Raw genomic sequence first — 15,792 nt, 5'->3', positions numbered from 1 at the left:
CTCCATCTCCATTCTTTCCCTATAAGTAGACTCATCAATACCATTTTTCTAGAGTCTATAAATATGTGTTAATATGATCTAGAGGAGTGGGATTGGGGGAGGAAAGGGAGTCTGAAGAGGGAGGTGATATATGTATAATTATGGCTGATTTGCATTGTTCTATTGTAGAATCATTACAGCATTGTAAAGCAGTTTTCCTCCAATTAAATAAAAAAAAAAAAAAAAGAATCAGATCTCACACAGATATAGAGAATGGATTTGTGGACACAGCAGGAGAAGGTGGACTGGCTGAATAGTAGGCTGAATTAACCAGGTGTTAGGAACAATTAGAAAATGATGTACAAAATGACAATTTTGCTTCCCAGTCAGGTATCCTTAAAGAATTGAGGAAGAGATGTTGGGGGCTTTCCAGGTGGCTCAGTAGTAGAGAACCCACCTGCTAATGCAGGAGATGTGGGTTTGATCCCTGGGTGGGGAAGATCCTCTGGAGTAGGAAATGGTAACCCACTCCAGTATTCTTGCCTTGGAAATCCCATGGACAGAGGAGTGAGATCACAAAGAGTCATTGGACATGAATGAGCACAAGAACTGACTCAAAACAAATCATATCTAATGTTAATATATACAAATATTTTAAAAATAATAACAACAAATAGAAACATTTGAAAGTACTCAGTTTTCACATTAGCCCATTTCAGAGCTGAGCAAACAGGCACTCTTGGCTTTTCAGTTTTCTAAAAATACAATTGTCAAGTTGAGGTCAGCTTTGCACGGACCAGCCAGAGACATAATTGTAGCCACATATATAATATGTATACATATACTGTATATAAATTATAGCTTCAAAAGCACCTTTCTGTATAGATTCCCTTGTGGTAAAATGAAAAGATTTAACTGGAATGAACTCACCATGGGGTTATGGCTGGTTGTACCTAAAAGAATTTTATCTTGTGCTGATCGCTAGGTATCAAGTTCAGTGTACAACAGGCAGGAGGTTATGGAAAACTCTCTCGTTGTCAAGGTAATGTCTCTACCTAAGGTCCTTTCTCCTAACGTGGCCCAGCATCTGAGGAAGTTGAATGATCAAACAGGAGCTTCTGCCAGCTCGCTGAAAGTGGAGAGTCTGTGACTCAGCCATACCCTTTGCAAAACCTACAGGGATATGAAACACAGAATATACATTTGATAGCGTGATGGATGGGGCTGCCAGGAGAATGGCTTGGGGAAGTTTAGGGTGTATGCCAGTGGGTTGATCCTTAGGAATGAGTACCTGACTTCCTTTGGAGACATCATTGGTGTCTGGATGGGGTGGGGTGGGGAAATGAGATAGAAAGAGGAGAAGTCACAAGTTCTTTGCACAAGGAATTTCTCATTCCTCAGAGGAAATGAGGTCAGCATTCAAGAGACAGCACCAACAACACAGGAAGCTTTGTCCCCAGATGCTGAATGGTTTGGGGGATCACCTGTGTTGCAGGAGGGCAGAGGGAAGGGTGATTTGCAAGGGCTGTTGGAGTCCATAAAGGCCAGAGGGGAACAGCAGCTTCAGCTGAGCCATGGAAGACAGATAAAGTTTCCCCTGGTTTGCAGGCTGGGTTTCTGCCAAGAGAAGCTAGGGGCAGGGGTGCATAATTACAATGTGCTTTGTGGAACAGTAATGAGACCCTGTCCTAGAGTGCAGGTGTTATAATGCATTTTTAAAAAATGCATCAGGTAGGGACTTCCCTGGTGGTCCAGTGGTTAAGATTCCATGCTTCCAATGCAGGGGGCACAAGTTCGATACCTGGTTAAGGAACTAAGATCCCACATGCTGCCATGGTGCAGACAAAAATAGAAATGCATCAGGCATATTCAGCCTTCTTCCCAGAGTCAACAGCCAATGATTTTAAATTGGAGAGTGAGGAATTGAACATGCTCAGTTGTGTCCGATTCTTTGCAACCCCATGAGCTGTAGCCCACCAGGCCCCTATGTCCATGGGATTCTCCAGAAAAGAATACTGGAGTGGGTTGCAATTTCCTTCTCCAGCCAACCTTCCTGACCCAGGGATCGAACTCAGATCTCCAGAATTGCAGGCGGATTCTTTACCGCCTGAGAAAACCTGAGAAATGGAATAGCAGTATTTAAAGGAAGTGAGCCTTGTGGTGGCTCCAGGAAGCGCTACACAAATGAGTGGTTCAGTTTGCTGGTGCAGGCTGGCAGCAGGGCGGAGGAAGCCGTGGCACCTGGGAACAGACTCCGAAGCCTGAGTGGCCCGGGGGGGCTGTCCATGCAGAGTTGGCGACTGGGAAGTCTGTCCCTCACCCCAGGCAGCAGGTGACCGTCACCTTCTGGCCTGGCTGTTCAGAAGCAATGGATAAGTATAGCACATCTCTGATCCACTCTCAGGAAGCAATCATGGTATGTCGATGCGGATGAAATCTGATGTGTGTGGCAGGTTCTGGGTGACAGTAGGAAGCAGCAAGACTTGAAGCCAGTTCCTTCCTGGAAAAGGATAATCCTTCAGGATATTTAAGTCCTTGGGTTTGTAAGTTGCTTATTTCTTCTCTTGTGTGCCTGCTCGGCTGCTCAGTTGTATCTGACTCTTTGCAACCCCATGGGCTGTAGCCGCCAGGCCCCTCTGTCCATGGGATTTCCCAGGCAAGAATAATGTGGTGGGTTGCCATTTCCTTCTCCAGGGAATCTTCCCAGATCAGGGATAGAATCTGTTTCCTGCATTGGCAGGTGGATTCTTTATCACTGAGCCACCAGGGAAATCCCTATGATCGCGAAGGAAATAGGAAAAGTTCCCTGAAACCTGTAAAGTGTAGGCTATAAGGGACCTTAAATGAGGAGAAAAAGAGTGAAATGGCTGTTTGCTGGGATACACCCTGATTAGAGGAGTCTGCCTCATTCTTGTGGTTAAAATTGAAGAACTGACCCAGACTGGGACAACTGGATTCTGGTATCACCTCTGGTATTTCGAGTGCCTGTGAATGAGTGGGTTTAATTTTGAGTTTCTCAGAAACCCAGGGAAGGTGTCACATGGACTGTACCCTTAAGGTCCTTGTCCCCATGTCCCATCAGCCAACTTTCCTGGAGATTCTGGCTGCAAACATCACAATGAAAAGAAGTAGAGCATGTGCCTATCTGTATGTCACTTGCTGGTTTCACGGAAAAAAAAAAGAAAGAAAATGTTCAGGAGTGAGGCTGGTGCCGTGTGCTCAGTGGTCCTTAGAAACGTGTTTGAAAACAGGTGGGAATGCCTGTTGTTTTGGAATACTTAAACTATGTAAAAGACTAGATTTTTCAGAAACCGAGCACCAGTGTAGTCTCATCACTTCAGAAGGACAGATATGTATGAAGTTACAGCAGACACATACACGTACAGTGGTTGCTGCCTCCTTAAGAAAACCTGATTAGGTCTTATGTTTCATGAGAGGTGCGTGTGTGGGCAGGGCAGGGAGGGAGGGACCAAGTGAGGACCTCAGTGATGGGGGAGGAGGATGTCTTCAGGGAAGAGACCACTATGGATGGGCAGACCGACCCCACAAGGGGGCCTTGAAAGGTCACCAAATTCACAGCCGACACCGACAAGCTTTCTGTGTGACACAGTCCTTCTCGGGCATTGGGAATGCGAGCAGGGCATGTTGAAGGGTGATCAAGTCTTTTAAAATAATCTTTTAGGGTCTAAAAAATGATGTTTTAGGAGTAAGACATATAAGTAATTTTGAAGTCTCCTCTCTCTCACGTCTAGAAATAGATTTCCTGATGGCACACCTTCATCAACACTTTTTGTTTAAAGCTATTGAATGCCCAGGTTTCCCAGGTGGCTCGGTGGTAAAGAATCCACCTGCCAATGCAGGAAATGTGGGTTTGATCCCTGGGACAGGAATATTCCCTGGAGAAAGAACTGGCAACCCATTACTGTATGCTTGCCTGGAGAATTCCATGGGCAGAGGAGCCTGGTGGGCTACAGTCTGTGGGGTCGCAGAGTGGGACACGACTTAGCAACTAAACACAACAACAATTAAATGTACTGTTAAAATGTGAGACAAAGAGATGCCCAGTCGCTCCCACTCATCATCCACTTTGGAGCACAGAAGACATGCCCTTATTAGGAGGCAGGTGTGTTTCTGGGGCTGCGTGGATGATGGGGAAGTTGGAAGGTCTGACGTCCCTCTGCATCTCCCACAGGTCCTGTACAACCTGTTCAAGTCTTTCTGTCAGATGAAGACCATCGAGACCGTTGACGTGTTCGCTGGCATCGCGAACTTCTTTGTCGTGGGGATTGGTGGGGTGCTGATCGGCATCTTCCTGGGCTTTATAGCAGCGTTTACCACGCGCTTCACACACAACATCCGTGTGATCGAGCCACTCTTCGTCTTCCTGTACAGCTATTTGTCCTACATCACGGCCGAGATGTTCCATCTCTCAGGCATCATGGCGTAAGTATCTGACTCATGCACATGATGGCATTTTGTGGAATTCATGTGTTCTAAGCTATGTGTGTTACATGTTACGTAAAAAGAGTAGATGTTCTTGAATTCTTTTAAGAAAAAATTAAAAGTAGATTTTGCTTACTTTTTGCTTCAAAGAAATGAAGGTATGGGTCAGCCAGATTTGTACTAAAGGGATCCAGTGCTGACATGGAACAGTACTTACAAGTGACCTCTTGGGTCTCATGAAATGTGACGAGAAAGTGTTGGGGTGGATGGTGAGGCACCAAGAATTTTCTGAGTTTGATGGCCATTTAGTGTTGCCCAGGTCAGCTTACTACAACAAAATTGTTTTCCAAGCTGAGTCTGGAGTTATGAAATTGCTTCTGTATATTCATTTGAACATTAGTAGTAGAAAAACCTTCACTCTGTGTGATATATTCGATTTGAGGTTATAGCTTTACATCATTCAAAGCAAAACTCAATGAATAAGGCACGCCATCATGGCCTTTGAGCTGAAAGAAGTATGGTTATAAAGCAAGAGTGGATAGTTAGTTGTCCACTCTCCACTAGTTAGTGTATCACCCACTAACTGATTCAGAAGGATGTTCTCAAAAAGCTCTACAAGTAGCTGAAGAATGGTTACATTTGGGTCCAATGTTAGCTTATTAGGAGGGTCACTTTGACAAAGTTTACTTGTTGGGTGTGGGTGTTTTGCAGCTTCCAAAAATAAGCCTATTATATTATGGCCATAACTTGTAGAGGGCCAGTGAGAAATGCTTTGTAATAGAATGCCTTTAAAGGTTTTAATTTTGACGAATATTTACTTATAGCTTAATACATGCCAGAATCTCTACTGGGGTCTGCTATCTATGTTTAGGGTTTGTGTTGTAAACGTGGGTCTAGTTCTTCTTGGAGTTTTCTTTTGCGGTCTGATTTTGGCGATGCTTTGAGTATGGACTGTTTATTTTCTGCCCGTATCACCCCTTTTGTAGCAGAAGCAGTGAGGTTCGTCTCTCTCCACAAGGAGAGTAGAACCCACTGTAATGAAAGCCATGCATTAAGAAGTTGTGTGATGTTCTGTATCCCAGGGAACCTAAATAAAGCACCAAACTAATCCAGTCTGACCCAGTGATGAAAGGGGCAGCATCTTCCTGGTGGCTATTCATATCATTTGTATGACCTCCAGTGTCCTCACTGTTCTTTGACTCGTGTCATTGAAAGTGTCTGATCAGCTGGTGACAAGGTTTCTGCAAAGATTACAGAGCTAGGACTTTGCATCTAGTTTCCCAGCAGTGTTCTTGCAATGGTTGGTGTAATAACCTTGAATATATTTTGACCCTTGTTGTTGTTTAGTTGCTCAGTCATGTCTGACCCTATTCCAACCTCATGGACCATAACCCACCAGGCTCCTCTGTCCATGGGATTCTCCAGGCAGGAATACTGGAGTGGGTTGCCATTTCCTTCTCCAGGGCATATTCCCAGCCCAGGGATCGAACCTGCATCTCCTGCAATGGCAGGTGGATTATTTACCACTGAGCTACCAGAGAAGCCCTCATTTTGACCCTGGGCTTATGTAAAAGTTCTAGAACATCCATGGAGCTATCTGAATATACTTGTCAACTTTCCTGGTGTTCAAAGCAGCAACTGGTATGGGAAGATCCTGAGTGTGAGGGGGACAGGTGAAGTGCTAATAGGGGTGGAGTCCTAGTACATCTCTGCTTACCCGTGTCTGGGAGTTGGAGTCCACAGAACTCAGAAGGCTGGTGATGCCCCAGGTACCTGACCTTCTGCGAGGATGGGATCAGCACTTTACTTGCTCTGGGAATAAGGATCTTAGGGGCAAATCAGGGCCACATCACGCTTCCTAAGTGTTCAGGAGAGTTTTAAATTCAGACACTAAGAGTTAGCTAGTTTCTTGTTTTCTAATTTTCCGATACCTTCCTGTTCATTCTAAACTGGGATAAGTCATTGAAATAGGGAAGGTGCATACTCGTGTATGTCTGTGCATGTGTGTTTCAGAGTGCATTTCCACTGCTCTGGAGCTAAAGTTAATGAAAAATTTCTAGTCTCTTAAGCATGAGCCTTCATATTGCCATAGCATGGGACCCTCAAGTACCATAGCTTTATCGCTGGGGATGGAGAAGGGACTCATAGTATTGATTTTAGAAATTCGTGTCTTAGTTCATGTGTTTTGAACTTTATGCTCAGAAAACTGCTCAGAGATAATTCCCATTGTCCCCCTTACCCAAGGACACTAACAGATGCCTAATGTAATTCCTCAAATCAGATCCACAGGGATGTGAACTGAGCTGGGACTCTGTTCCCCCTTGTAAACATCACCCCTTTCTGGTCCTCAACTTATACCTTTGTGTTGCTTTGGGATGCAGCCAGTGGGATGCTGAAAACCCACTGTCCTGAGGAGGGAATGCTTTGTTCCCATGGCAGCCAGCAGCTCGCTGGGCAATTACTGACTTCTTCTTGCTGTGCTCTAAGAATTTCAGAAAATGTTCAAGTCCTCCTTTTGATATGACAGCAGGCACCCAATATTCTTGTTTTGTTTTCATGGATTAATAATTCTTTAGTCTTTCTTCTTTAGAGGACATTTAAGATACTTTTGGGCTTCTCTGGTGACTCAGAAGGTAAAGAATCCGTCTGCAGTGCAGGAGACCTGGGTTCAGTCCCTGGGTTGGGAAGATCTGGTATGGCAACCCAGTCCAGTATTCTATCCTGGAGAATCCCCATGGACAGAGGAGCCTGGCAGGTTACAGTCCATGGGGTCGCAAAGAGTCAGACACGACTGAGCGGCTTAGCACAAGCACACACAAAATATTTTTGATCTGTTGTTTCAGTTATTTTAGCAGCATTATTGCAAAGAAAGTAGGAAATGTTAATGACCAGTTCCATCTTATGAATATTCGTTGAATATCCTGAATGTTCATTGGAAGGACTGATGCTGAAGCTGAAGTGGCCACCTGATGAGAAGAGTTGACTCACTGAAAAAGACCCTGATGCCGGGAAAGACTGAGGGCAGGAGGAGAAGGGGACGACAGAGGATGAGATGATTGGATGGCATCATCAACTCGATGGACGTGGTTTTTGAACAAACTCCAGGAGATAGTGAAGGGCAGGGAAGTCTGGTGGGCTGCAGTCCATAAGGTTGCAAAGAGTTGGACATGACTTAGCAACTGAACAACAACAAATCTTACGAATGAGCAAACTGAGGCCTTGGTGGGCAAAATCCTTGGCTGTAGGGTGAAGCCTGGACCCTGCATCTCCAGGTATCAGGCTCAACCAGGATATGTCCAGTAAAATAAAAATAAAAAATGAGCACCTTCCCATGACATTTGTTTGTTTGTTTTTGGCTGTGCTGGGTTTTCACTGTGGTGGGAGCTTAGTTGCCCATGGCACGTGGGATCTTAGATCCCCAACCAGGGATCAAACCTGTGTCTCCTGCACTGGAAGGCGAATTCCTAACCACTAGACCACCAGGGAAGTCCTCTCCGTGACATTTTAAAATGAGACTTTAACAAGAGTTTCCAGAGTGATAGGCTCAGGGATGAAGTCAAGTGTTGGGCTGATGTTCCTGGACTGTGGCAGTCACCACTGAGGTGTGAAGGTCATGTTCTCTTTCCTTCCTGTTTTCCTTTGTACGAGTTGGTGATTGTCATCTACTGAGAACTTGGAGAACAATAAGAAACCATGCTTTTGCTTGCCGTGTTGTAGCTTCTCTCCTGGTTCCTCCTGGTGATGGTTTGCTCACCAGTTGTAAGCAGTTAGAAGGCCATCTCTTCAGGTTGCAATTATTTGGGGCTTCTCTGATGGCTCAGGGTAAAGAATCTGCCTGCCAATGCAGGAGACACAGGTTCCATCCCTGGTCTGGGAAGATCCCACATGCCATGGAGGAGCTCAGCCCACGTATCACAACTGTTGAGCCTGTGCTCTAGAGCCTGGGGGCTGAAACTATTGAAGACCGTGTGTGCCTCGAGCTCATGCTCCACAATAAAAGAAGCCATCACAAGGAGAAGCCTGCGCACAGTGAATAGAGAGTAGCTCCTGCTCATCACAACTAGAGAAAAGCCCACACAGCAACAAAGACCCAGTGCAGTCAAAAAATTAATAAATAGATAAATATGCAAGGTAGAATCTTGTTTCTAACATCATTAAGTCAAGATGAACAAAGAAGCACTTGCTCTACAGAATATCAATGATTATAAAGATCCAAAATGTAACCAGCAACGCTACTAACCATTTCTAAGGCAGGTACCAGCCCTGGCCTGTGTATACAGGCTTCTCTTGAAGTTTCCCAAAATACCTCACCCCTATGGCCACTGCCCCAAAGAACAGTCCCAGGGAAGGTTCTGGTGCGTGTGACATGGGCTGTGTGGTAAGAATGAGTAAGAAGGGATGGGATGGGGAGGGAGGTAGGTGGGGGGTTCTGAAAGGGGAACAAATATACACCCATGGTGGATTCATGTTAGTGTATGGCAAAACCAATACAATATTGTAAAGTAAAAAAAAATAGAAAAAAAAAGAACCCAGTTTTAACTTGAAGAGAAAATTCTTTAGATTTTGATGCTTGGAGTATTCATAAGCATGCTTTTGGAAGAGCCTCGGTGTCTAAAGGCTGCAGTTGCTCCAGATGAGGGGTCTCTTTTTCCAAAATCAGCACATGGGTGTTTGTGACGGGAATTCCTCTGATGGGGGAGGTGGGGAGGCAGATGAAGTATGAAGAGACTCAGAGCAAGCCTTGTTTGTTCTGCTGGGTGAATCTCTGCCACACCGTGCACACATCCTCAGAGACAGAGCATCCTGTTTACATCAACCCTTTGAATCATGAAGAACCCATTGAATCTCAAAGAAAAACCCACTGAATCACAAAGAACAGTTGAGGGAAGGAGAGAGGGGAGCATAACACAGGCTTCCATCTATGGCTCTGGGTCTCCTTCTCTGTTCACTCTCTTTGTACCTTACGTTGTCTTGGCAAATAAAAGCTTTATTTTTGATGGTGCTTTTTGTACCTTCACTTATATCTTCGACTGATCCAAACAGATCTCGTTAAAATCTTAGGTATTTTTTTTTTTATATTGAGCTTCATGAGCTATTTGTATATTTTGGAGATTGACCCTTTGTCACTTGCTTCATATGCAAATATTTTCTCCCATTCTGAGGGGTTTTTGTCTCATGGTTTTCTTTGCTATGTGAGAACTTTTAAGTTTAATTAGGTCCAAATTTGTTTTTGTTTGTATTTTCATTACTCTAGGAGGTGGGTCAGAAAAAGATCTTGCAGTGATTTATGTCGGAGAGTGTTCTTCCTATGTTTTTCCTCTAAGAATTTTATAGTATCCAGTCTTACATTTAGATCTTTAATCCATTTTGAGTTGATTTTTGTGTATGGTATAAGGGAGTGTTCTAATTTCATTCTTTTACATGTAACTGTTCAGTTTTCCTGGCACCGCTTATTGAAGAGGCTGTCTGTTCCACTGTATATTCTTGTCCCTTTGTCATAGATTAGATGGCTATACGCCGATTAAAAAAGAAATACATATATAAATATATAACTGAGTCAGTTTGCTATACACCTGAAACATTGTAAATCAACTTCAATTAAAAATATAAATTAAAAAAAATCTTATATTACCACCTTTATCACTAAATGGAATGGAGGAGTGGGGGAGGGGAGGAAGATAGTAGAATGAGGCAGGAAATTAGTTAAATAATAGAGAAACAAACCATATCTCCCCTAATTTTCTGGCCCTGTTCAAGAAAAAAAAGTGAAAAAGAAACAAACAAAACTGCATTTGTTAGTTTTTAATGGTGACTCACCTATCTTCTGTTTTATTTTGTATAATTTTCCCTTGCCTACATGGCAAAACTAGAAAATGCAGGGTGGAATTTGAAATTATAACCCGTTTTTTTTCCTAACTTTACTCAGATGTAATGGGCACATGTCACTGTATAAATTTAAGGTATAAAATGTGATGATTAGATAATAGGTATGTATTGCAAAATGATCACCACCGTGAAGTTAACTGACATATTCATCACCTCACATAGTTACCCATCTTTGTATGTGTGTAGTGAGAACTTTCAAGTGCACAGTACAGCATTATTAACTGCCCAAATGTACCATCCTATGCAGGATTGTCCAGTCACCATATGGCCCCTTAGATCCCAGAAGTTCTTATCTTATAATTGGAAATTTGTAGCCTGTGATCAACTTTCACCTTTTTCCCTTACACCCCCTCCAAACCCCTGGCAACCACCAATTGACACTCTGTTTCTGTGACTTTGCTTTTTTATTTTTTTTTAAGATTTGAGATATGAGTGAAATAATATACTATTTGCCCAAAGTATGTAAATTCACCCAAAATAGTGTTTTTTTATTTAAAAAAATGGCAAAAGGAGAAGGGAGCATCAGAAGATGATATAGTTAGATAGCACTGCCGATTCAATGGCCATGAACTTGATCAAACACTTGGAGACAGGAGGACAGAGGAGCCTGGGGTGATACAGTCCATGGGGTCGCAAAGAGTCAGAAACGACTTAATGACTGAACAACAACAAAAACAGCAAAGTGTAAGTGATTTGGGAAATTATTTTCACTTATTTTGATGGTTTAAACTTTTAATGAACTAGCTCCAGCTAGTGAGCTCCAGTGTTTGCTTGGCTTTTTTTGAAGGAGGAAGAAAACTGGTGGGCTGTCACTTTTTTCCCCTGGGTGTTGTCCAGTACTGTGGTCACAGTGGTCATTGGCCAAATGTGGCTTTTGAGCACTTAAAATGTGTTCATTCTAACTTGAAGTGGGCTCTAAGTATAAAATATACACCAAATTTTTAAGATTTAGTCGGAAGAGACTGTAGAGTATCTTGTTAATACTTTTTATATTGCTTGCTTGCATGTTGAAATGAAAATGTGTTAGATCTGTTGGATTAAATAAATACATTATGAAAGTTGCCTTCACTGGTTTATTTTTATGTTTTTAACCGTGACCATTAGGAAATTGAAAATTACTTAAGTGGCTTGTATCACATCTCTGTTAGCTTTGTTCCATAGCATTCACTTAGTTTTTTTTTTTAATTTGCATTTAGAGATTTTATTACCTATTCTTTTTTAAATGTATTTATTTATTTTAAATGGAAGATAGTTACTTTACAATACTGTGATGGTTTTGGACATACATCAATATGAGTCAGCCGTAGGCATATATGGGCTTCCTTGATGGCTAAGCTGGTAAAGAATCTACCTGCAATGTGGGAGACCTGGGTTCGATCCCTGGGTTGGGAAGATCGCTTGGAGAAGGAGACGGCTACCCACTCTAGTATTCTGGCCTGGAGAACTCCATGGACTGTACAGTCCGTGGGGTCGCAAAGAGTCGGGCCCAACTAAGTGACTTTCACATGGGCATACATGTGTCCTCTCCATCTGCAGCAAAGGAAATACAGAGGTCAAGGACAGAATTTTGGATTCAGTGGGAAAAGGAGAGGGTGGGATGATTTGAGAGAATGACATTGGAACATATACATTACCAGTGTTAGTTTTGCTACTTGGATATTTAAAGATTTGTTGAAACATGTTTTCTTCTCTTTGATAAAGTAAAAGAAAAAAAAAATGAGAGTGTGAAAAAAAATGGGAAAAATAGAGCTGATGTTCAATTTCTCCATCAATGGTAGCAGTGTGGTTTATAAAGAACCTTTCTCTCAGAACAGGAAGATCAGAAAGGAAGGGAAAGATCACTGAAGGGAGAGTGGAGGGGTCTTCTAAGGCAGCTTGAGATTATTAAGAAGTCAAATTTAGGCCACCATAAAAAATGAAAACTGTTACCCCAAACCTGCATTTAGGGGTTTTGCTATGTTGTTGTTCAGTTGCTCAGTCATATCCGACTCTTTGTGACCTCATGGACTACAGCTCACCAGGCTCCCCTGTCCTTCGCTACTAGAGAAGAGAATGGCAAACCACTCTAGCATTCATGCCTCAAGAACCCCGTGAATAGTATGAAGAGGGGTTTTGATATAAACACCTTCAACATCTGGCTCAGTGGTGGGATTCTTTCTAAGGAAAAGTTGTCACTCCCACAGGCATGAGCTTCTCAGGTAGCCCAGTGGTAAAGAATATACTTGCTAATGCAGGAGACATAATGAGACCCAGGTTTGATCCCTGGGTTGAGAAGATCCCCTGGAGGAAGGTAAGGCAACCTACTCCAGTCTTCTTGTCTGGAAAATTCCATGGACAGAGGAGCCTGGGGGGCTATGGTACATGGGGTTGCAAAAGAGTTGGACACAACTGAGCATGCACATGCATACACACACACACACACACACACACACACACACACACACAATACAGGGATGAACAAAATCCTTTAAAACAGATTCCCTGTGTTTGCAGATTTCCTATTTTTCATGAACTAAAATTGCAAACTTATCTGATATGTAATATTCAGAATAATACATTTTCTCACCCCATTTTCTTAGAGGTAAAACAACACTTCAAGCACTATTTTAATCTCTGTTTTTGTCTGTATGTGTTCTGCAGACTAAGATCGATAACACCTATATATTGTGGTGTGTATGGGAAAGGCAATTTACTTATGCAGTCCGTGAAATTTCAATTACATGAGTCCTATGTGGTTCAGTTACACAGTTTGTAATTAGGTGTTTTAAGGTATGTTAAGAATGCAAGAAATGGTATATGGGGTATCTCATGGTAGTAGTTAAAAAACAGAGAACAAAAATTTAAAATAGCTGCCATAATAAATGCTACCAGAGAGCATTTTCTTTTGTGAGCAATATTTTACAAATTTCTATTTAAGACCAAATGAATAAAGTGATATAACTTGGGGCCTTTCTCACCCAAGGTTTGTGGTGGCTTCTGAAGTGGGTCATTTTCAAGGAGACTTATTCCAGGTAGGCTCAAAAAAGACTTGATTTTGGTGGAGGCAAAAAAAACCCCCTAAGTATAATAAAGTACCTCATTGTTGTGGATGATCAGGGATAGATTTTTAAAGCTACTCAGTCTCTCCCCATCTCCTAAAATGTTTTTGGAGTCTTGTGTTTATCAGTTGTACTGAAGGAATAATAATTTTAGTTTATATGAAACACAAATAGAAAAGTTAAATTTCTGAGGAAGAATTGGTACTATTCATAATCAATCCAATAAATGCTGTATTTAAGCAGCTTGTGAAAACCTATTCATTACCTTCTCAGAATGACATTTACCTAAAAGACAGACTGTGGGTAATTTTTTGGTTATTCTTTAGGACCAATCCCGCCACTGCTCTTCTCAGTGAGCGCAGCTAATCGAGAGAGTTTTAGGTTGGGTTGAGAATTCTTAGACAGGAAAATATCTAGTATTTTCCTGGTAAATTTAAGTTTCATGAAACTGTAACAGTTTGTTGGGTTAAGAACTGATTCCCTGAGATCTATGTGAAGAATGGATATTTTCATATAGTGAAAGGAAAGTTTGGCAGAGTGAAAGAGTGTGGAGGACAGAGGAGCCTAGCGTGCTGCAGCCCATGGTGTCACAAACAGTCAGACACGACTGAATGACTAAACAATTCTCACATAACTGGATAATACTGATTGTGCCATCCCTTTGCTTTTCCAACTGTTTCTTGTCTGGTCTTTGTCTTTATTTGAAAATGATTTATTGCTGCAGGCCTATGCTTCATGTAAATTGTAGAAAATAACTTGATTTGTTGATCAAGTCATCACTGGATTGCTCTTGGTCTAGAGCTTAACAATTTTTTTTTTTTTGGCTGTGCTGAGTCTTCTTGCATGGGCTTTCTCTAGTTGCTGCGATCGGGGACTCCTCTCTAGTTGTGGTGCACAAGTTCTCATGGTGGGGGCTTCTCTTGTTGCAGAGCACAGGCTCTAGGGCACGCAGGCTTCAGTAGTTGTGGCTCCTGAGCTCTAGAGCACACGCTCAGTAATTGTGGTGCGTGGGCTTAATTGCCCCGAGGCATTTGGGATCTTCCTTGATCAGAGATCAGACCCGTGTCTCCCGCATTGCAAGTGAATTCTTTACCACTGAGCCACCAGGGAAGCCCTAGAGCTTACAATTTTTTTTTTAGACCTTACAATTTAAAGTTGCATTTTCCTCTTTCAAACTCTTTGAGTCTGAGATTTGCTATAAGTCTATGTAGGCTGAGGTGCAAAACAAGGTTATAATCAGAAATGTAAATATGGTATAATTGCTTAGAAATAATTCCCATTTCTGTTTTCAGAAAACTCACAGTGAAACACAGTATACTGAGACCACTCACTTCACACTTTTGGGTATGACAGCTTTGAACACATGATTAAAGTCACATTCTCATTCCTTTTATGAGAGCGTTAGACCAGGGAATTCAGCTATGGGTGCAGATCCAACTTCCAAAAACAGTTGTTGCTTACTTGCTAAGTCATGTCTGACTCTGAAAGCCCATGGACCTCAGCCTACCAGGCTCCTCTATTCATGGGATTTCCCAGGCAAGAATACTGGAGTGGGTTGCCATTTTCTCCTCCAGGGATCTTCCCAACCCAGGGATCAAACCTGCGTCTCCTGCATTGGCAGGCAGATTCTTTACTGCTGAGCCACCAAAGAAGCCCTGTAAGCAGGAGCCCAGCTGAAACAATAGAGGGAGGCTCTGGGTTAGTAAAGGGAAAGTGTTAGTTGCTAAGTCTTGTCTGACTCTTTGTGACCCTATGGACTGTAGCCCACCAGGCTCCTCTGTCCATGGAATTCTCCAGGCAAGAATACTTGAGTGGGTTGTCATTCCCTGCTCCAGGGTATCTTCCCTGACCTAGGGATCGAACCTGGGTCTCTCACACATGCAGACAGATTCTTTACCTTTTGAGCCACCAGGCAAACCCCAAATCAAACCAGATTCCACCATAAAGGGGGAATGTATTGGCTCATATAAATAAATTCTTGTAGGTCTGGCCTTGGGGTGATCGCAACAGGGACTCCAGGTCACCTGGCCACCTGGGCAGTCTTTCTCTTTCAGTTTTGTCTGAAAGGTAGTCATGTGATGACTACCTTCTCATCAAACAAAGGTCACAGACACATCGGGATTTCTGTCTCTACAACCTCGTCCCTATAAACAGAGATCTACCCTGCCAGACCCAGGCAGAGAAATTTCGAAGGAAGGACTGTGATTGGCCCAGGGATTTGGAGAACTGTGATTGGATCAGCCTGTGTCTCCTGCCTGGCTGACAGTATGAGAAATAGAGTCTGTTAGCAGAAGAAAGCAGTGAGAGGAAACTCACTGGGAGAGATGGCCATCTCCATCTGTGTCGATTATATGTCATTAAGGGAAGCTCAATCCTTGATAATAAAACATATAAATAATACAGAGAGGGTGGGGCTGGTGATGCACGTTGAAGCCTCAGTGATGAA

General features: G+C 42.7%; 1 protein-coding gene across 2 annotated transcripts in view; it reads left to right on the top strand.

The window, feature by feature from the left end:
• The window catches only part of SLC9A2 (solute carrier family 9 member A2), an 85,291-nt gene that overhangs the window by 28,199 nt on the left and 41,300 nt on the right, over positions 1-15,792 (top strand). For both annotated transcript variants that reach the window (XM_081591457.1, XM_081591458.1), the window contains exon 3: positions 4,172-4,422. In XM_081591457.1, coding sequence (XP_081447583.1) covers positions 4,172-4,422 — 251 coding nt within the window. The remainder of the gene's footprint in view (positions 1-4,171; positions 4,423-15,792) is intronic.

The sequence above is a fragment of the Giraffa tippelskirchi genome, chromosome 4, assembly GCF_054371585.1.
Source record: "Giraffa tippelskirchi isolate mGirTip1 chromosome 4, T2T-mGirTip1v1.2.pri, whole genome shotgun sequence".
Classification (NCBI taxonomy): domain Eukaryota; kingdom Metazoa; phylum Chordata; class Mammalia; order Artiodactyla; family Giraffidae; genus Giraffa; species Giraffa tippelskirchi.
This window is presented reverse-complemented; position numbering and strand designations above follow the sequence as displayed.